Source organism: Serpula lacrymans (genome assembly GCF_000218685.1).
Source record: "Serpula lacrymans var. lacrymans S7.9 unplaced genomic scaffold SERLAscaffold_9, whole genome shotgun sequence".
NCBI classification, from domain to species: Eukaryota; Fungi; Basidiomycota; class Agaricomycetes; order Boletales; family Serpulaceae; genus Serpula; species Serpula lacrymans.
Window position 1 is genome coordinate 1,764,235 of NW_006763298.1, and position 20,676 is coordinate 1,784,910.

Sequence of the window (20,676 nt, forward strand, 5' to 3'; positions counted from 1 at the left end):
ATTAGAACGTTATAATGTATTCGATATCATCTTCATTATCAGTTACGGTGCCAGAGCCTGCATTGATAACCCAATTATTTCTACCAGTTTATAACGCAGCTTTGACTTCGAAGCATGGATTTTGACCCAAAATTGGTGGGAGGTTTGGTTTGTTTGTTGCTAGTCGTGGCTGCTATTCAAAAGAGGCATCGCTTTGGGCGTCATTTACCTTTGCCTCCGAGTCCACCAAAAACCCAATGGTTATGGGGACATATCCTTCCACCTCAGCGGTACGCACTATGATATGTATTTGTTGTAGAGTAATTTCAGATATTTTTTATCCCAATTACCAGAGGTTTTCTCAAAGTCGAAGAATGGATCAACACATACGGCTCTGTCATCTCTATCAGGCAAGGAAGGCGGAGAGTCGTTATCGTTGGCCGATATCAGGTATTCATCACTGTCCTCCGTTTCAGTCTAATTGACTCACTGCAATTTATTTGTCGCCAAAGGCTGCTGTGGATATAATGGAAAAGCAAGGAGGTTCAACTGTCGATCGTCCCCGTATGGTCGCTGCGGGAGATATACTCTCAGGAGGACTTCGATTTATCTTCACACCTGGTGGTGAGAGGTTCAGAAGAATGCGTAGGCAAGTCTAAAATATTATTCACCAATCATACCTCAATATCAATGAATTTTCATACGCCACTTCAGAGCTATTCACACGCACCTGCAGCCCAAGGCTGCAGAACACTATGAATCAGTTCAAATGGATAATGCCAAGAACACAATCCTTGATTTGCTTGATGATCCAGACCAATATTCTCTTCATGCCACACGGTATGTATAGTCCTGCTGCATGTTATGGTTGCTCATATCTATACTTAATTTCAGGTATTCCTCTGCTGTGATACAGAAGGTTGCTTACGGGAAAACATCACCCACTTCTGCTACAGACCCCGAAATTCAGCAAGTACGCCTATCATTGCACAGATTGCGTCACGCCATGCGACCTGGTCAGTATCTAGTAGATACATTCCCATTCTTAAAAGGTATTCCTTGGTATGGTCTGGAGCTAAAGCAATGGCATGAAGAAGAGCGCAAACTTTTTACCGGTCAACTTAACAAGGTCCAGGAACAACTTGTAAGTGACCCCTATTGAATGGGTACGTAACCATACGAACTCATATTATCAGGACAATAACGAAGACGTGGGGCCTTCATTTGGCAAACATCTACTCGAGAACAAGATGGAATATGCACTAACAGAAACTGAGATGGCGTACCTAACAGGTGGTTTCTTCGCCGCTGGCTCTGATACGGTAACATTTCACTTATTCATCATGATCGTATCTCATTACTCATTACTCTACATCACACACAGACTGCTGCTGCAATTTCTCTTATGATCTTGTCAGCGGCAGTTCACCCAGAAGCTCAGGCTAAAGTGCAGGCAGAGCTCGACTCTGTAATAGGCCAACAAAGGGGTGAGATTCGTTGTCACTCTGGTAGACCTGATATCCATATGTTTCTATATAGCTCCTACGTTCTCTGATGAGGAAATGCTTCCGCAACTCCAGGCTTTCATCTTAGAGAGTTTCCGGTGGAGACCCATTGTTGGTGGAGGTAAGAGGCAATTTTTAAATTTACGTCATCCCTCATGAATGATTATTCTCTTAGGTCTGCCTCACCGAACCAATAAGGATATGATTTGGGTAAGTCCCCACCTATTCGGCTGTCGACTTTTTTTGAATTTTTACAAAGGAAAATCTCTTTATTCCTTCTGGGACAACTATCGTCGGACACCATTGGTATGCCAAGGCTAGCTTCTCTGGAATATCTATCTGATACTTTCGACAGGGCTATTTCCCGGGATCCCGTTGTGTATCCCAATCCAAACAGCTTCGAACCCCAGCGATGGTTGAACAGTCAAGGGAAGATAAGAGACGATATCAAGTTTTTCACGTATGGCTTCGGAAGACGGTAATTCAGTGTCTTCCTCTATAATTACCATTCACTCACTAGCATCGCTCTTACCCCAGTGCATGTCCTGGACAGCATGTCGCCAACAGGTCACCAGGATTATATCAAATAAATTTTGCTTTTTACTCATTCCTTATGTATAGATCTGTGTATATCAACGCTGCGCTTATCCTGTGGTCCTTCCGGATGTCTCTAAATTCTTCTGAGCCGATCGATGACATGGCGTTCATGGGTGGAATGGTTCCATCAGTAACACCAAAAGTACTTTTCGAAAAAAGAATGGACGAGAAAGAGCTGAGAGATATTATAGAAAGGTATTCCGAGGGGCTGTGATTGTGTCAAGTTGAGGTTTATGTTTTCACCGAGTTTTCATGTTCGCAGATCTCGCCAAAGGCGCTGGCGACGATGCAACTGTCTGGAATTCACATGAATTATGCTTGCTGCAAGTAGAGTTATATATGAATTTAAGTCCCGAATCATTTCTTGTCAGTCCTACATAACTTGTACATTATATCCACGATTCATTGTCCTCTAAACCTTCTCATGGGCTTAACTTAGATCGAGTGATATATGACCACGCCTGGCAGCTGAGCCCGCTGAACTTGAACAATATACACGACGCCCTCAAAATTGCAAGCTCAGTATGATACCAGGAATGAGAGGGAAGAATAAACGACGCCAAAGAAAAGTGCAAAGTACAACTACGATCTGAGTGGTTATATTATATGATACATGGCTTCAGAGACGCGAATGCAGGCTGTTTAAACTTGACACCATCTACTTTAATGTAGCAGCCCAGTCGCTGCGTTAGCGCGGCGGGCGTCAATGTTATCACAAGGTCCATACCCTCCTATCTGTTGAACAACATGAGTATCCGATTTTGGTATGGAGCTGCTTGCTAAACACTGAAATACCTACCTGCTCGATATGCACGTCGATCTCATCATCCTCCTCCATGTCCAGCTGCCAAGAACCTTTGGGGTTACACCAATAACGATGATACGATGATACGAGGTGGGAACTAACCTCCTGTGGAGTCTCCCGCTCATCACCTCGGAGCGTTATTCCATTGTATTGAAACCTAACAGCGTCTGAACAATGATAGGACCATTAGCGCTAGCCAATGGTAGACCAGAAAAGATACGAGTGCTCACCTCGGTCGATTCCCAGTCGATCCTTGTCGCACACTCGTGATCGAGATGATCGAAGATCAAGTCATATAGGAAATGAGCTTACAGCTGCTGCATCAATTAGTCTTCTCAAACTACTGGTGCGCTTCGTAGAAAAGTACAATGCTGTACACGTTCACGATTTCCAATAGATTAAAGGTGGGACCTCTATCATATACAGCGAATGATGAGAAAAGGAACTCACTGCGACCTTGGAAGACGACCTTGAGCTGTATCTTCCGGCGTTTGTCGTCGTCTGGGTAGTCAGCAGACATGGGGCTTTGGCAGGAGATGCCAATATGGTATAGGATGAGTATGGTAAGTCTTCGATGCCACCACTTTCACAGCACACGTAGCTTATTTTAGCAACAACGGAAGAACGGCACGAAGCACCTTCGCATTTTTGGTATAGCTTTCAAGTCACGTTAACCCAAACAAAACAGCAAGACAGTCCATAGTTAATGTACAGCAGTACCCCGCAGAACGTGATACAGACCCGGGAAACACGCGCTAGCGTCCACCACCCAGCTGAAACGGAGAAAAGAGGACATTGTAAGTTTGGATATATACAAAGTGACATTTTTGGTTCACTAACTTGCTCTAAAACCGCGTCAATCATGTCACCGTCTTCCATCTCTCGCTGAATGACAGTAAGGGTCGGCTATGGAAGGTGTGGCTGGGCGACTTACTTGGGCTGGGGTATCCATAGCATTCAGTCGTTGTCCTTCGTGGACGAATTTAAATGTCCCTAGTGATGTTATATTCAATGATGAATCCGGGTAAAGGTGAGTAAAGCTCTGGCTGACCTGGTTCCTTCCCGAACCGTTTCTAGCGAAACGCGTTCAACTCATGAACGAAGCGGCCTATATAATCGTTTAGAACTCACCTCTGCCGCCTCAAATATCTTCTTAAAAGCCATATTTGCCTTGACTTTGACCGTGATATCTATCCCATTTCCAGGTGCAAAGTCAGAGAACCACGGATATGACGCGTGCATGAAAGAACACGCGCTGAAAGAAACTTGGGCTCACGGTTGCCCTCATAATTTACAACCAGGTTGAGTTTTGGTTTGACGTCTTCGCTTTCATCGGCCATATTATTTAGCAAGAGTACAATATATAACAGCAGATGCAAGCCAGGGCGTGTATAGGACAGTGGAGGTAACGTGAAAAGCAGATATCCATTTGCCACCCTGACCTGCAGAACACAAATTCTGCCACTTGAAAGTCGCGTTAAGCGAACTATGATGTGTCTGGGGTCCTAGCACTTTCAGTAAACAATCTATATTCTGCTTTTCCATCCTTTGCTCCATACCACAACGACCTAACCATATCTATAACATTTATCACTTTTCTTGGTTATATACATTGAAACACACATATCACTTTTGTGACATTCGTTCTCAACATGTCGCTCTCATTATTGCGTGCATCGACTGCACACAGGATGTTGTTTATCCCAGAACTCGTCAACATGGTATTCACCTTCATGGATCGTGAAAGTAACGTCACAAATGCTTGTGTATGCAAGCATTGGTCCGATATTGCTCTTGACTTACTCTGGAAAAACGTGGATAATCTCCTTCAGCTCATCAATCTGCTCGCGCCAGTTCATATATCTCGCGGCTACTACGTCTGTCCAGTTCTTTTTTCACTCAATTCGTATTATTTAAATACGTACTTCACATTCCCCCTTCTGACAGATGTTTGTTAAACTCCCAGACGCCAACGCGTGGCTCAGATTTCAACATTATGCTAAACGTGTCCGGACGCTCCGTTTCTGTGATAACACCGAAGATACGGGCGTACAGTTGCGACTGCGCCCAATTTTTGACGACATCGCTAGGACAAGGACGGCTTTGGACATCCTGCCTAACCTCCACACACTTGAGTGGCTAACCTACCAGGACAACTGCATGGAGCTCTCAGTCCTCTTCATGCACACGCGTGTAAAACACTTCGTCCTATCTGTTCCCTCTGATCCAGAACAGTCGAGACTCGCATTCTTTACCGATATCTGTGCCAGGATGCCTCATCTAACAGAATTGGATCTGCGTATCCCATTCGCGATGAGCAACATTGAGGATGATATTCTGGCACTATTACGCGGACTGCCAAACTTGCGAAAGGTAGTCTTTCCGGAATACCACCTCACGTCCAAGGTCGTATCTCAGCTCTCTCAGCTTCGCAGAATAGGAGTGGTGCAATTCGAGCATGGCGATGCCCAAGGATGTGGATCTGTGCAGGACGTCGAGTCGTTCGAGCCCACTCTATCTGAAGGCGCCTTTCGGTCATTGTGGGATCTGTCTCTGACAGCTCGTCTCACCGACGTTGACCGTTTTCTCAACAAGTCGTTCGCTCCCATCAACCTCACAACTCTTTTCGTTAACACCTGCTGGATTCAAAGCCCACGCCACCTTCACACTCTCCTTTCAACTCTTCTCGACAACTGCCAGCTCCTCTCCAGCCTTTACCTTGAGCTACTCTACTTGACCGAACAGCACGAGGAGCAAATCACACCCGAGCTTCAAATCAACTTTAGCACATTAAAGCCTCTCCTCTCCTTCCCTAATCTCACGACATTCGAGCTGACACACGAATACCCCGTAGACATCACGCTAGCGGAGATAGAAGAACTAGCCAGAAATTGGCCTTCACTCGAACGTCTCTCGCTCAATTGCGAGCCCCTCGTCATGGATCATTTCACTCTCGACCTCCGTGCGCTCCTCCCTTTCGCGCGATACTGCCCGAAACTGCGTAAACTCGGCTTGTTTCTTAACGCGACGACGGTAGACATGCCAGATGTACGCGAATTGGGGTTGAGGCCGTTCCCCGCGCTGCGTACTCTGTCGGTCGGTGTGTCGAAGGTACAGGAGGAAGAGCCGGTCGCGCTTTTCTTGAGTCAGGTCTGCCCACTTGGGTGCGAGATTGAGTTTGGTGTGACATGGCTCCGTTCGCCTGGATTTCCTCTTCTAGTGCTCGCCTCAGTTGCAGACCGGTGTTTAGCATGGGAATCAGTCAAGCGGCTCTTGCCGTCGTTGATAAAACTGCGGAGAGAAGAGAGGAAGAGGACAAAACGTTTAGTTGAAGAGGTCGAAGATCTTCGCATACGCAGCAGGCTACTGACAGAAAAACGCAATTTAAAAACGGACGATTCGTGTGTCATATCGTAGGGGACATTTTCTATATCTAAGCAGATTGGATTCGTGACTGGGAATGTGTATTGTTATTGTATTGTTATTTGTGTGAGCTACAAGTGGAGAAACCGTTGATTGAAGTTTAGTATACAACTATCATTCTTCCTGTAGGACGTGCTAGATAAAAACAAAGGCTTGGGGTAATATATACCGGCCAGTTAAGCCTTCTTTAGCTTTTCTTCAGAGCATGTATCTCCTCGCTGGATCAGAATTTACGCTGAGGCAATGTTTGCCCGTAAAAATGCTGCATCATAGCTTCGGTATGTGTAATCGTGAGGTTGAACAGAGGGTGCGTCGCATTCTAGTCAGGTAGTTGGTGAATATCAAGATGACATCGATTCACCGAAAATGGATGCTTACAACGCGGTTTCCCTGTCCTCCAATAATTTGTGAGGTCCCTTCCTCCTCCGTCCACGACAAAGCTTCTATAAATGCTTCTTTACGTATCTCGTTGAATTCTGTATCGCATTGTTCAAATGTTAAAGTAGAGTAATTAATTATTATTATATATATAAGTCCCCACCTGAGACTGGACTCCATGATCCTCGAAGCTGGGAACGTCGTGCTGGTGAAGGAAAGACATTATGTTGTGCAGAAGAAAGACCTGAGAGGCAGTACAATGTGTGGTAAGCATCTGAGCTCCTATAAAAGCACCGATGAGCGCGCGATAGCATGATATAATGAGAACGCACTTTGGAGGTTTATCCCTCAGCCCACCAGCGGGATGTTGACCAGCCAATAGAATATATTCTTGAAGTGCAATCCGATTCCAGAGAGAATCTGACCCATGAGATGTGACTTTCATGATTATCCAGAAGAGAAAGAGGATCTGGCCTACCATCGACTTCATCCCACAACTCACCTTCAGAGTCCGATGACCCCGTGTCCACATCCCGTCCTTGGCCTCCACCTATCCCTAACGAAGCAAGGAGAGAGAAACATCCACCGACCCACCATGAATAGCACCCGTCCACAAGCTTGTTCGTGCGCCCTCTGAATCCGCCCAGCTCGATCGGTAGACCCTGCATGTGTGTCAGCCATCTAAGCAGCGCTTTGAAGTCGACACTTGGCCTCGTAGAGGGGTCTTCGAGAGCCAAGAAGGGCTGAAGCATGATCCAGGAGCCAAGGGAGCAGAATGTGTATCCACCGTGAGCTTCGCCAAGCGGTGGCCGGGGGGCATTCAATATGGTTGATGTACCACTGGGCCCGGGAGAGTAGTAAGGTTGAGAGGATGATGAGAAGCCGCCTTCGTAAGTCTGACAAGAAGCTACGAAACCTGCTGTTCCTTCTACAAGCTCAGGCGTGAGGAGGTTTAAGAGATAGGCTGTCACGAGAAGACAATATATTCCACTATTTCGAATAAAAGTCAAATGTGTACTGTTTGAGCAATATCGAAAGTAACGAACCGAGCATCTACTTCGGCATGATGTGATACAAGGAAGGAACCATCTGGCTGCTTGAGAGACATGAAGAACTTGTACATTTTGGCACTGAATCAAATCAGTTTCGCTAGGGAGAAATCTGACCACTGAAGCTCACCGATCTACCTGATCCCACCCGCCTCTTGGACCTGGTCTCCCTACATTGGCGAGAGCGCTTACTGCGGCATACGTAGGTAATAGATGAGCAGCTTGTCCTGGTCCACCGCCAAAGCCACCATCCGGATGCTGCCATGCAAGGATGGTATCGATGGTTCTGTTACCGGTGTATGAGATGATAGCTATAGGACAGAGGACGACCGTCGATAGTACCTTTGTTTGTTATCTGGATCTAACGCGACTCCCAAAATGCTAAAGCTTTGCAGCGTCCAATACAGCAACCATGGCTGGCTGGCATCCTGGCTAGTATATCTCGTCGGCAGGCCCTGGGTAAGGTTTCGCACCAAATACTGCATATGCAGATTCTTCTGCAACACTAATGGCGTGTTAGGATCCAGTGGCAGGTGCTTCAAGAGCGTAGATTCCGTCTCTGCCTGAGTTTCAGAGGTTTCCGTGTCATATGAATCCGTAGGAAATGGCCTTGGAAAAACCATATTGATATCAAAAATGGTGGAAGGAGACAACAAACAAGTTGAGACAATTGAGGATGTTCATATTGTTAGCATAACTGGAAGTCGCGACCTTGCCCCTAATAAGGTTACAATACATAACGCCCAATCGGAGTCATACCATAATGACTTTGCTGCATTCAACACTCTCGCATACAAGTTTTTATACAACTTCTGCATCTATATCAAAACAGGACCTGATCCATTTTATACACTCTTCTGTCAACCTACAAAACCTTCTCCACAAGACCCAGACCCTCCTTTTCTAAGATAGCGCGGATAGGATCACAGATATCTTTGGTATAGGGTGCATGAACCCCTGGCGTGGTGAATACACCATCCAGCACTAACTGCGTAGCGATACCACAAGGAACCCCGACCGTCAGTGCCATCGCTGAGTGTCCTGTGGGGTCACCATACTGCTCTAGGGTCGAAGTAATGGTTTGCTAATGGACAAACCCGTTAAAAGATGGATACCATAATTAAAAAATGGACAAGTTTTAACTAACCTGGGTCCCATCTGCGTTCTCGACAACGAATTTGTGCTGGAGCATCACTAGATCCCGTTCTCCCTCCTCGTACTTCATCAGAGTCTCCAACTGAGCACACAGAGTGTCCAAAAGGTTTTTGCCCCTGGCCTTGACTTTTTCCGACGAGAACAGTCCGATCCACTTCAACCCGGAGATGATGCGGGTGCTCTCTGCTTCGCTTGGGAAGTTGCACACAGCCTTGACTCGGGAAACAAGGGAACTATCGGGAAAACTGAGCTACGAAGTTACAACTTCCATATTTCGTCGCTTACCTCTCAGTGGAATCGTTGGCACCAATCGTTTTCTGCATCACCTCAGCCCAAGTCAAATCCTCGTCCAAGAAAGCCTTTTCAGTTGCGTCCAGCCATCCCAGTGTGACTAGGGCTTTGATGAACTCCGGGAAACCCTGGTAACGCAGAGTCCCGCGTACGACAGTTTCCGCTTCGGGTATATTGTAGAACTCTCTGAATGGGACGGAATTGCGGTTCGGGTACGCAACGAATGCAAAGGCAGGTGAGATGAAGTAGGGTTGTGCGTAACCCATGAGTTCAGTGCCAGTGATGTCAAGCTGTTTGCTGTCTGACAAGTAGGAAGCCGGGTTCAATAAAGCGAGGAGAACCCCCCGTGATGACCATGAAAATTTGTATCCCAGAGGATTGCCAGAGCACTCCGGTGCAGGAAGGCCACCACAGTATGATAAGAATTGTTTGATCTGTCGCAAAAAAAATTAGATTAAAGAAAATAATTAACAGTTCGTCTCCCAGATTTACCTTTCCACCTTTGGCATGAACTTCGTCGATGGTTTTCACGGCGTATAAGTGGTCAATACCAGGGTCAAGACCGATTTCGTTCAGAACCACAATGCCCGCTCTCTTTGCTTCCTCATCTAGCTCCCTCATAGCGGGAGAAACATAGCTGGTGGTGACAACCTGAGTTTTTCCTTTGATAGCAGACTTGATGACTGCAGTGTGGTAGGTATAAGGAATGAGTGATATGACGAGATCATGTGCCGCCACTTGAGCATCTAAATCTGCAGTGGAGTTTACATCGAGCGCGATAGCCTTTGAGTTGGGCAGGCCACCAGCGAGAGCTTCGGCACTTGCAAGAGTACGGCACGCTAAAATGCAGCAATTCAGTACGTTTTAAAAGCACAATTATTTGTTTTCAAAAAAAAGTACCAATAGTGAGTTCGTTGGAAGGATCGCGGACTATATATTCAGCACAAGGACGTGCGACAAACCCAGAGCCGAGAAGGAGAACCTTTCGGGGGGCTTTCCCTTCAGACGCAGCTTTCGCAGCAGCGGCCGCCCTACCAAAGACGGGAGATTTGGCCTTTCCTTCCTCGAGAGATGCACGGGCAAATTCTGGCAGAACGAAAGCAGAGCGATGCACGTTTTCGTTGTAGTACAGCGTATCTGCTATTTTGCGAACGGGAGTCCTGAGATCCCGTCCTTTCTCCTTTGAGCAGACCACGAAACCGATCTGTCCGGAAGGATATGTTGGGATAGTCGTGAACGCATACTCCGAGACAGCGAATATTTCGCGAGTCATATTCCTAAGTTCAGAAATGAGAGGGAGATGGAGCCACAAACTTTCGCCTTGAGTTGAAATATGCCCCCCTGGAGTGAGAGCATCGTGAAGAAGTTGGAAATAAGGCTTTTGGAATAGAGATTCTGCAGGTCCAACCGGGTCTGAAGAATCAGTGATGATGACGTCGTAGGTGGCTTCATTATCGGCAAGAAATTTGAAACCATCGCCTACAAATACTGTTACTCTTGGCGAACTGAGAAGTGAGGACATGTGTGGAAGATAAGTTTTGGATACTCTTATGACAGCCTAGCATTATGGATGAAGCGATATGCAAGAGCAGGTGGAACATATGACCTACCTCATCGATATCGCAAAGTACGACCTGCTCCACAGTATCGTGCTTCAAGACCTCACGAACAACGCCACCATCACCGCCTCCGATGACGAGAACCTTTTTGGGGTTGGGATGGCTAGCAAGAGGTAAATGGGCGATCATCTCTTGGTAGCTGACGAAAAAAGAACGTTGACATTCAGCATGACTTATCACAGAGTCAAATCGATAATGATAACGACTGACGAAAATTCATCGCGTTCGGTGCACTGAATGACACCATCCAACACAAGTACATTTCCATATGTCTCTGACTCAAAGACGAGGACGTCCTGGTATAAAGACTTCTCCATGTGGAGAATTTTATTGACCTTGAGGGTCATAGCCTGACCCGGCCACTGGGATGAAATCTCGCGGAACCATCCATCTGTCTATGAATTAGGATGTTTCAATGCAAGTGATAGTAAAAAACTGGAGCACCTTTGATTGAGGGGTGAGTGAGGGGAGCCATGTTGAGTAAATAAGGAGTGAGCGTTAGAACTCGTTATAATTTTGTACTCCAAAGACCGAGTCAGAAATTTTGGTTTGCGGAAAATCCCCAATCAGCTTATCAGAAAAATCGTTATCTTATCAGATACCGATCCCGGACACAACCGAAGAGCCCGATCACGACACGAACTTAGAAATCGGAGTCCCTTGGGCAACTTATCTATGACTATACACTATGGCTCTGCCAGTGGAACATAACCAGCCCTTCGCCAAACTCATCTGGCGAAATGGCGACATGGGCGGCAGTCAAAAGTTGGCCACTACTGTTGGCCCTTGTTAACCCATAAGCAGCCCTAGAGCTTGGACGTCGTTACCAGTTGCGTTGGAAGGTTCCGCTATGTCTGGTCGCAAGCGGTACATCTTTGAAAGGCATTTATGCTACGATGCAACTTAACAACAACACGATCTTAAGGGATGAGCACGTATCGTATCGGGCATTCACTCACAGTCGTTGAAGATGTCACTTTTACAACACATGGTGTCGAAGCATAAGCGAGAAGATGGCGGTTAATTTAAGGCTGCGACAGCCTCGTTTACGAGAAGCAACGAATGTGAGTGGGACAAATCAAGTACATTGGAAGTTGTGACCTAACCTGTTATTGTTCGGCCTCGACCACTACAGAAATCAAGTCGACCACGAAGCTGGAAAACCAATCTGTGTTCCCAGCGACATGCAGCAGCCGGGGCCGGCGACCGCACTGGCAGTACAGGCTACACGAAAGTGACAAGGCGCCAAAGACAATAGTAACCCTTGATGAAGGGGGCTCGAATGGCATTAACTTAGCGGTTTCAAGCATGACAGCGGCGTGGTCTTCAGCAATAAATCCAAACTAGGAAAACAACGATTATAATCACTTACCTCCGAGTCGTTAGCAGGTGATGGAAACATGTACTTACCGTGACACGTTGCATAACAAACGCGGCAAGAAAAAGCCAGAGCCAGATGTCGCATCAGTGCGTTTTCACATTGCCCTCCATGATTACTTCATCGAGAAGGCAAGTAGCAATGAATGTGGTTGAATGTTGAACGCGGAAGCAACAAAATTGAGCGGGCAAGTACCGTGCCAATTACGCGTCGCGTCGAATACAGACTGCCAAAAGAAGAAGGGAAATCTTATATAATGTACCAAACCAGGAGGACAATGGGGCGGAGTGCAAGGCTTGCCTGACAACTTGGACATGCTTGGGACCGAAATATGACTTCGCGGCCCTAAAAATATTCCATCTCGTCAGGGGGGAAAAAGAAAGATCTTTGTGAGATGCCGACAGCCTTGCATTTACCCAAAGGGCTTAAATATCGGCAAAGTAAGCTCCTGACCAGCCGAGTAGAACTCTTGAACTTGAACTTGAAGCTGCACCAACTGATTTCCCTCGAAAGCAGGCAACAGGTATCGCTCGATCCATCTCGAGCCCACTTTCATGACCAGCAATGTCTGTCCTTAACTTGTCCGATGGCTCTTTGTACTCGGGGGCCGGCGACAACGACGGCAAGAATTATAGTATGTTCCTTTCTTCCGAACTCCATTATTGATGATGACCTGCTTTCACCCCAAGGACCAGTCTTTCCCATCTCTCTTCCCTCTCGCTTTCATCCATTTATGACCAGCTCATCATCTCTTGACGACTCATGCGACATTTTCCTTTCTCATAAACATGATTCCATTGTACCACCTTCATCTAGCATCGACACAACAATCATACAACCACCCAATTTGACAGTAGACGTACACGCACTCACCACAGATTCTCCTCCATCCCGATACCCAGACTCCCCAGACTCCCTTCTAGATATTGAATCACTACCGTCGCCCGCTTCCTTTCTCCAGAAAGCTCTCCCAATGCCTGGGGTCGCTGACCTCGCCAACAAGTCGGTTCGGAAGTCCCATGCCCGCAAGCAACCTCCTGGTCATATTCCCCGCCCCAGAAATGCATTCATTATGTTCCGTTGCGATTTTGTCGAGCAGAAGAAGGTCCCTGAAGCTGTTGAGAACGACCACAGGAATATCTCGAGGATTGCGGGAAAGTTATGGCGAGAAATGTCCAAGGAAGAGAAACAGCCTTGGATAGAACTAGCAGAAAAAGAAAAAGAGAGACACGCCGCTCAGTATCCAAACTACAGATACAGTCCCGCTCACAACCTTTCCATCCGGCAAGGTGTAACTACAAAGCGAAGAAAGACAAAGGGCGAACGAGACGACGACGCAACTTCTCGACTTGCATCGTCAAGGGGTCGGCGCAACCGTGATGTCCTAGGTGCAGTAACAATGGAGGATTCCGAGCTGGATCAGTCAATCCAAAGCCCATCCGCTCTTATCCCTCCACGTCGGTCATCTTCTTGTCCTCCCCCTGGTTCTGCTCCTGTTCCAGCCAAAAGTGAGCTGGACGCTTGGACTCGAATGTATACCACGCAAGATGACCTTGCTCGTCGTCCGAGCAGGGTAGTTACGTACCACTCTGTGACTTCTCGGCCCATCTTTGTTCCACCCCTTGTCCCAAATCCTCAGATCCTCACAGTGCAACCGACTGGAAGCCCCTGGTACCGTGCGCCAGAACCCTACCACTGGCCTCAAGATCTACAAATGCAAGAGCACGAGACGTTCAGAGGATACCATCCCCCGTCCGACATTCCCCAATATACAGTGCCTTTTGACCCTATGGTGCGTCCCGTGATTTAGATGTCTCGTCATTTCAAGCGAGAACTAATGAAACCATGTCAGGATACCATCTTTCCGTTCCATGCATCGGGTGTTAGCTTGGACTATACAGATCAAATGGCCAATTTGAAGACAGAACCCACATTCACGAATCCTTTCAGCACCGGGTATGACTCGTGTGGCGATCATTCTAGTGGTGCGTTACGGCCAGTGTTCATGCCACCCGAAGATATCTCGCCCCTTGATTGTATCGCCACTAACACCAACCACACTTTCCCGAGTGCAACTGGTCAATCTTTCCAGCAACACCGTAACCTTGCCCATCAGCCACAGGGTCCGGCGAATACCTTCTTTGACGGACAGGGTAACCTAAACGGACAAGATCAACAGCTCCCTAGCAACATGTGCTTATATGATTTTGGCCTTCAGGGTTCTCATGACGTGCATGACAATTCATTATTCTTTGCACCGGGGCCTGGCGCTCATGGAGATACAACATATTCCTTCCAGTGACGAAACTATTGATATCCTGCAATCAGAGAATGGGGGAATATGATTAGAACTATGAATACCTTCCGCGAGTACTAGTCATCATACGACTCGCCTTTTGTGTGTACAACAGGATTGGACGCACAATTTTCGAATTTCTTCTTGCTACCCTAGTAGAACCTTTTGACTACGATACCATATAATGCACTGATACACGCCTGTCGAGATTATATTTCCAAACATGATGAAAGCACACTAACGCCGCGAACGCGACTTGAATAGAGCAGCCAAAGTTTAAGCATCTTCGCCATACAGAAATCTGTGCAGTTTTTGAAGAAGCTGTCGGTCCTGTGAAGCTGAAGGCAGTGCGGAAAACGTTTAGAAGGATGACGACAGGCTACGAATGGCAAAGTTGGAGCTAACATCGGATGATGGGGCGAAAAAAAACTTGCCCTTCTTACCTCGTCCATGTTTTGTTTGATTTTAGCCCTCAACTAGCACATTTCGTTGCACGATCTTGCCTCACCTGAGTTAGCCCCTGCTCTAAGCGTTCCTGTTCTTTTTCCCCGATTCCTGGAATTTCTTCTCCGCCATCTCGTTTCCTTGCACTCATTCCTGGTTTCTTCCCTGCATTCTTGTTCCCCTCCTCCGAGTCCTGATACATATCGCGTGTCTCCAGATAAATTCCGACCGAGTGCACAAATCTCATGTTGAAATTCTGGATCGTCTCACTCCTCACACCGCTTCGTGATGACCGGGGGCCCCTTCAATCATTTCCTCGAGTGCCTTTTCTCGCTTTGCGTCGGGTCGCGGAGTGGCGAAGATGGACGCACTGCCATCAAACGTCATCACCTTTGCTCATTTTTCTTCTCCATGCTGACTGAAAGAGAACAGAACGTCGTTGGAAATTGTATAGTGAAGTGAAGGTAGCCTATTCGTGGACCGTCCCTTCCGAAACTGAGTTCCACCGAGTCGTTAGGAATGTTGAGTTGGAATATTTCAGCCCCGGGCCTAGCTCTCTCATGTGTGGCCATACCGAAAGCTCGCTGAATTATGCCTTGAAGGCAACCCCAGTAAAATCTCTCAAGGAGCGCTGTAGAGCGAAGAAGAGAAAGAGCGGCGTCACAAGTGACGTGAGTGTATGTGACGCGTCATGCGACTGTCGGTCACGCGGTCACGCTGCTTCAGTTTTGCATTAGCGACTTCAAAATTTCAAGCGTTCATAAAAGCCTCATTTGTTGTTCGCGAGTGGGGTTTCGAGAACGAAAGGATGATTCAATCTAGGGCTCACAAGTTTCAGTCTCTTCCCTGCGTCTTCTTCTTTGAACGGAACCAAATGTTGGCCATCGATCGTACTGACACCATCAAAAATTCCCAATATAAAACGAGTCAGGACAACTTATTCGACCATATCAGTTTGTGAGCTCTAAAGTTGAGGCTTGCAACGAAAGTCACGGTCCCGCCTTGTGGTATACCTCATCCTCAGACAGACACCACATCGCTATCGTTACCCTAGTTGAGTGCAACCGCAAATTTTTCTTCATGTTCCATGCCCACGTTGGTGCCCAGGACACAAAACTGAGCATGGGTATACTATCAACTCGATTTCCTCGGAGTATCGCTCGTGCTAGCAGGCTCCCACAGAACTATAATGCCAATCTCTCTACTGTCACATCTTCATATCCCCGACATTAAATCTCGAACTTGCGAACCCGCAAAGGCATCTTTTTTTCCTGAAAGAAAACTCGAAGAACACTGTAGGTATTATAGGCCTGCGGAACGGAGCCCGGGCTTTAGTCACGGCCCTCATCCGCATTCCATGGGAACAGCGCAAAGATGCAGTTGGCAGACCCGACCTCTCCTCTTTTGGCACAGCCCTTCGATGCCCAACTAAGAGCAAATTCTCCGTGTCTAACCGTGTCCGAGCTCCAGAAAAAGCTACCGATAGACGCTGCCAAGGTGGCACGGCCCCTTCTTGGTTGGTCACTGTCCCTTTTACGAAGCTCGCGGAACTCACAGACGTCGGTACTCCGGAACGTACAAAAAGCCTATGCCCTATGATTGGTTCAAAGCCATCGGTGTCATCTATTTATGAAATGCTTCATAGACTCGAGGGCGTCAAGAGGAAGAGAGGTAAGATCGATGGCGGGTTCCTTCCATTGAGGCAGGCCAGCTTCCGCCTCGGAGAGTGTGTGTTGTTGAATTTATAGACGTTTGTTCCGCGGTAAGAACATGTATTCCAGCGTGACTGCATGTTTCATGCGAAATTGCACCCGATGTTTGAGGAATGAAGGAAGGAAGGCATGGGTGTACGCAAGTGTTCTGAGATTGCTGTCCAACGAGCAGGATTATGAATACTGCTGTAGAATGCTATCAGCACCGGCCTGAATGAAGCGTGCTGTTAGCAGATTCAGTGGATTCGCGTCCAAAGTCCACGGATTGACTCGAAGCTGTCATTCTCCTGTATCGCGAATTGTGATATGCCGGGAAGACGACATGCGTGAGACGCCTCGTGCAGTGGTAGGGTCACTGTTTTTTTCTGCGCTATCGCTGAATTCTGGGGACCGATCTTCTCCTACTTCGAAAAGCGATTAGTCGTTTGAATCATGGAGAAAGCTATCGAAGGTCGTTTATGCTTTGGAAGGATCGTACTCTGATAGGATCCTACGGCCCGGGAAGGGTGCGAGTGACGGTCCGATGTGTGCACCTAAGATACTGTTTCTCATCGAAAGACACGGAGATTCTTGTACTTTGACGATGGTAGTGCCCTGTAAATCCTCGATCACTTCACCCGGCCCGCCATTTTCCCAAACTCAGCGGCTTTCACATCTGCGCGAGTACTTCTCCACTTTTCAGCTACTTCCCTTCTCATCATAGACTCTGTAGGCGCTCATTTCCTCATGGTATTCGATCGGTGATTAATAGTGCAGCGACGTTGTCCTGTGTGTATTTTCATTGCATTACCCAAATTACAGAGCATGTCATCCTACCCCGCATCATCTGCGGGCCGTCCCTTGAACCTTGAGACCTCGACAGGCCATGGTCATCTTTACCGCAAGCTTTACGGCACCGATGTCTTCTCCAAGGCAACAAATTCTTGAGCTAAGTCAAATTGATTGATTGGTTTGTTATCGTGTGAATGACAGCCAGTTCTTGCCAGAAGAGAGTGATATCCGATAGGAACCTGGTTCGTTCTAAAAGATTACTAAAGTGAGATTGGTACCCCCTTTTTCAGACAATGAATAGCCACGTTAAGATTTGGATCGCGTTTTGGCAGTTTAAACCCGCCAAACCATCACTGTATGAACGGTGCGAATCCGGTATACCGTACTATGTATCAGGTAAGTTTGTCGTCGTGTGTAACGGAATCGTGTGGGAACAAGACTGATTTTTTCCATTCATTCATTTTCCATTCGACTGCATTGCCAGGACGATAGGACTCCAGTGACTGGTTATCGAGACTACGCCGGCGACTCATGTGATCCAACCATGGACATACTTAAACCAGGAGGTGGGTAGAACGCTAAGAAAAGAACGTGAAATGTACATGCCGGATGTCCAGACGGTTACCCAGTGGAGCAGGTGTACTTTTGACAGCTCCTGCGTACCTGGAGAGATGATGGAGATCCTGTGCTATTTGCTGAGAAAGCGACATGAGACCCCCAATGCAGTGGACATATCGTGCAGTAAATGCTCATTACCGCACAGTGAAGGTGGCCATTAGTAGTTCGTGCGGGGTAACCGGACCGCCGGGCCGTGCCCCACAGGCACTGTACTTTCCCCGCAAGTCGGATCTCCAGGGTTTTTTCGGTAGCGCTTCGTTGTTTATAAAGGCCATCGGTTTCATACGAGAGCTCAAACGGATTTCCCTCTCTCTCTCACCTCCTCACCCACCATGCACTCTCCAGAAAGCAGGTGGAAGAATATCAGAGTATACTGTATGTCCTACCATCCCTTAGCTTGCTTTCTCATCATCCTCACTCACACCCAGGGCTGGCTTTCGTTTCGTATTGGGGAATCGTGCTCTTTGGTTATGACACGTTAGTGCACCATTTGATGACGCTGTGGCATTCTTAAACGCCTCTACATCTAGTGGAATTGCCGGAGGGGTTGTCTCACAGCCCTACTTCCAGACACATTTCGGTCTGACAAATGCAGACGGTCAAGTGAACCAGTCAAAATCTAACGAGGTTTCCTCCAACGTTGTTTCTGTCCTTCAAGCCGGAGCATTCTTTGGTGCCCTGGGAAGTGCACCTCTCTCAAGTTTGTCTTTTTCAAAAAGCATATCTGCATTCATTCATGTACCCATCTGCTCTGTCACCAGGTTGGTTAGGTCGCCGCTATACCTTGGTCGCTTTCACAGTCATTTTCTCCGTCGGTGCTGTAGGTTTCATCATATATCCGTCTACTCATCAGTCTAACTGGCGAGCCGCAGATTCTTACGACGGTAGCCGGTGGCAGTCGAGGGCTGGGCTACATCTATGGTGGCCGTGTCGTTTCCGGTTTGGGAATCGGTGGTATTTCCGCTGTAGCGCCGGCCTATGTATCAGAATGCTCGCCAAAAAATGTCCGTGGACGCATTACGGGAATGTTCCAAATCATGGTGGCAATTGGTGTCATGATATCTTACTTCATCAACTGTGCGTTGTTCAGAGTCGTTTATTCAATCCTATCACGACTGACTTGCTGTATAGTTGGTATAGGACTTCATATTTCTAACAGCGCACAAGTTTGGAGAATTCCTTTCGGTTTCCAGCTTGTTCCCGCGGGCATGATGTGCCTCGGTCTCTTTACAGTCAAGGTTGGTCATTGGAACTCTGTGGCTTTTCCAGTTCATTAGACCCCATACCTATTTTCATAGGAATCTCCTCGTTGGCTGGCATCCAAAGGTCGCATGCAGGAAGCCCTCGATAACCTTGCCTATCTTCGAAAGGAACATAACGACTCGCTGGAGGTGCGACACGAGTTAGCCGAAATTGAAGGTGCGATAAGGGAAGAACGAGAAGCCCGAAAGGGTCTCGGTCTGAAGGAAGCATTTTTCGGTCGTGGCAATTTCATTCGATTCGTTATCGCATTTGTCATTTTCCTTCTGCAGCAGTGGAGTGGCCAGAATTCAGTTGGCTACTATGCACCGCAGATTTTCAAATCAGTATGTCTCGTTCTGCCTTATCCCTTAGACCTATCTCCTGACATCCGCCCAGATCGGATACACAGGGACAGCAAACAGCTTGCTCGCTTCCGGTATATACGGTATTGTGAAAGTAGTCGCAACCGCTATCTTCGTCTTTTTCCTCGTCGAATCGCTCGGTCGAAAAATCTCGTTATTTATCTCGTCACTGGGGATGGGTGTCATGTTTTTCATCATCGGAGCTATCCTCAAGACGCATCCTGTGGCGACAGTCGCCGTTGGTCAGACCGGCCCTCCTCCCTCATCATCATCAAAGGCCATGGCTGCTATGCTTTACATCTACGTCTGCTTCTACTCGATGGGCTGGGGCCCCCTTCCTTGGGTCTACGTCTCCGATATCTTCCCGACTCGTACCCGTCATTACGGATTGGCCGTCGCCAGCGGATCGCAATGGCTCTTCAGTACGTGCATTCCTCTGTACCCGTGATCATGCTCTGACCGATAGGTGGGGTTCAGACTTTGTTGTTTCCAAAGTGACACCCACTCTGGAGACGGATCTCGGCTATAAACTCTTCATGATGTTTGCCGCGATCAATATCGGCGGCATGGCTATCTTCTCATTGTAAGTAGCAAATCTTACCCCGCCCTCAACACAGGTCCTTACATCGTTTATTTCCTAGACTTCTTCCCGAGACCAAAGGACGCAGTCTGGAAGAAATGGATATCATATTCGGGGCCGTCGCCGCCGAGTCTCGCGACGCCTTCATCGAGAAAGAAGAAAGAGGTACGCCGATGCTCAAGTGCCACCTTCTTCCCTGTCTAATCCGTCTTCCCAATAGCCTTTGAACACGAAGTCAACGAGACGACGTCTGAGCGATCCATCGATCGCAAAGTCTGAGGCGACCTGTTTTTTTTTTTTTTTTTTTTTTTCCATGTTTGGGCTTGAGCTATATCTATTATATCATACCGCCTGATTCACGAACTAGTCATCCGAGGCTACTGCCATGTCTGTATTATACGAACCGTCACGCTTATCTTTATTTTTTTCCCAACGTAGGAGTAGTTACCTCAGACCGGATCTCAGTCCGATC

The 20,676-nt window shown here is 47.4% G+C and overlaps 11 protein-coding genes across 11 annotated transcripts; 6 read left to right on the forward strand and 5 right to left on the reverse strand.

Annotated features, from left to right (window-relative positions):
* Window positions 1–22: 22 nt before the first annotated feature.
* SERLADRAFT_472124 (uncharacterized protein) lies at window positions 23–2,515 on the forward strand (the record flags this gene model as incomplete). The annotated part of the gene is made up of 13 exons (XM_007320420.1): window positions 23–269; window positions 333–429; window positions 492–628; window positions 694–819; window positions 874–1,123; window positions 1,176–1,301; window positions 1,364–1,466; window positions 1,519–1,605; window positions 1,660–1,694; window positions 1,744–1,790; window positions 1,840–1,962; window positions 2,022–2,051; window positions 2,106–2,515. The coding sequence occupies 13 exons, from the start codon at window positions 115–117 to the stop codon at window positions 2,293–2,295; spliced, it is 1,506 nt and encodes a 501-aa protein (XP_007320482.1).
* Window positions 2,516–2,676: 161 nt separating this feature from the next.
* SERLADRAFT_394432 (uncharacterized protein) lies at window positions 2,677–3,462 on the reverse strand (the record flags this gene model as incomplete). The annotated part of the gene is made up of 6 exons (XM_007320421.1): window positions 2,677–2,816; window positions 2,881–2,925; window positions 2,989–3,053; window positions 3,117–3,138; window positions 3,199–3,257; window positions 3,337–3,462. 6 exons carry the CDS (start codon window positions 3,404–3,406, stop codon window positions 2,745–2,747), a joined length of 333 nt encoding a protein of 110 aa, XP_007320483.1.
* A 179-nt stretch (window positions 3,463–3,641) lies between these two features.
* SERLADRAFT_439988 (uncharacterized protein) lies at window positions 3,642–4,226 on the reverse strand (the record flags this gene model as incomplete). Its single annotated transcript, XM_007320422.1, has 6 exons — window positions 3,642–3,659; window positions 3,727–3,771; window positions 3,821–3,879; window positions 3,938–3,959; window positions 4,018–4,076; window positions 4,163–4,226. 6 exons carry the CDS (start codon window positions 4,224–4,226, stop codon window positions 3,642–3,644), a joined length of 267 nt encoding a protein of 88 aa, XP_007320484.1.
* A 222-nt stretch (window positions 4,227–4,448) lies between these two features.
* SERLADRAFT_362469 (uncharacterized protein) lies at window positions 4,449–6,303 on the forward strand (the record flags this gene model as incomplete). The annotated part of the gene is made up of 2 exons (XM_007320423.1): window positions 4,449–4,763; window positions 4,834–6,303. The coding sequence occupies 2 exons, from the start codon at window positions 4,539–4,541 to the stop codon at window positions 6,301–6,303; spliced, it is 1,695 nt and encodes a 564-aa protein (XP_007320485.1).
* Window positions 6,304–6,411: 108 nt separating this feature from the next.
* Window positions 6,412–8,444, reverse strand: SERLADRAFT_450894 (uncharacterized protein; the record flags this gene model as incomplete). The annotated part of the gene is made up of 8 exons (XM_007320424.1): window positions 6,412–6,628; window positions 6,688–6,785; window positions 6,851–6,969; window positions 7,020–7,107; window positions 7,166–7,677; window positions 7,734–7,817; window positions 7,867–8,022; window positions 8,079–8,444. 8 exons carry the CDS (start codon window positions 8,357–8,359, stop codon window positions 6,533–6,535), a joined length of 1,434 nt encoding a protein of 477 aa, XP_007320486.1.
* On the reverse strand, window positions 8,401–11,333 carry SERLADRAFT_362472 (uncharacterized protein; the record flags this gene model as incomplete). The annotated part of the gene is made up of 8 exons (XM_007320425.1): window positions 8,401–8,820; window positions 8,884–9,124; window positions 9,177–9,616; window positions 9,675–10,021; window positions 10,083–10,740; window positions 10,793–10,940; window positions 11,012–11,192; window positions 11,246–11,333. The coding sequence occupies 8 exons, from the start codon at window positions 11,274–11,276 to the stop codon at window positions 8,602–8,604; spliced, it is 2,265 nt and encodes a 754-aa protein (XP_007320487.1).
* Window positions 11,334–11,814: 481 nt separating this feature from the next.
* Window positions 11,815–12,535, forward strand: SERLADRAFT_472130 (uncharacterized protein; the record flags this gene model as incomplete). The annotated part of the gene is made up of 3 exons (XM_007320426.1): window positions 11,815–11,865; window positions 11,957–12,119; window positions 12,179–12,535. The coding sequence occupies 3 exons, from the start codon at window positions 11,815–11,817 to the stop codon at window positions 12,214–12,216; spliced, it is 252 nt and encodes an 83-aa protein (XP_007320488.1).
* Window positions 12,536–12,668: 133 nt separating this feature from the next.
* Window positions 12,669–13,443, forward strand: SERLADRAFT_362474 (uncharacterized protein; the record flags this gene model as incomplete). Its single annotated transcript, XM_007320427.1, has 2 exons — window positions 12,669–12,814; window positions 12,871–13,443. A coding segment is annotated over one exon (531 nt), but the record flags the coding sequence as incomplete, so codon positions are not given.
* A 244-nt stretch (window positions 13,444–13,687) lies between these two features.
* On the forward strand, window positions 13,688–14,238 carry SERLADRAFT_394439 (uncharacterized protein; the record flags this gene model as incomplete). The annotated part of the gene is made up of 2 exons (XM_007320428.1): window positions 13,688–13,971; window positions 14,032–14,238. Coding segments are annotated over 2 exons (443 nt in total), but the record flags the coding sequence as incomplete, so codon positions are not given.
* Window positions 14,239–15,105: 867 nt separating this feature from the next.
* On the reverse strand, window positions 15,106–15,581 carry SERLADRAFT_472135 (uncharacterized protein; the record flags this gene model as incomplete). The annotated part of the gene is made up of 1 exon (XM_007320429.1): window positions 15,106–15,581. One exon carries the CDS (start codon window positions 15,489–15,491, stop codon window positions 15,306–15,308), a length of 186 nt encoding a protein of 61 aa, XP_007320491.1.
* Window positions 15,582–18,352: 2,771 nt separating this feature from the next.
* SERLADRAFT_450898 (uncharacterized protein) lies at window positions 18,353–20,623 on the forward strand (the record flags this gene model as incomplete). The annotated part of the gene is made up of 11 exons (XM_007320430.1): window positions 18,353–18,395; window positions 18,449–18,497; window positions 18,551–18,720; window positions 18,782–18,840; window positions 18,893–19,097; window positions 19,152–19,258; window positions 19,319–19,606; window positions 19,659–20,046; window positions 20,102–20,207; window positions 20,266–20,369; window positions 20,425–20,623. The coding sequence occupies 11 exons, from the start codon at window positions 18,353–18,355 to the stop codon at window positions 20,481–20,483; spliced, it is 1,578 nt and encodes a 525-aa protein (XP_007320492.1).
* Between the last annotated feature and the right edge of the window lie 53 nt (window positions 20,624–20,676).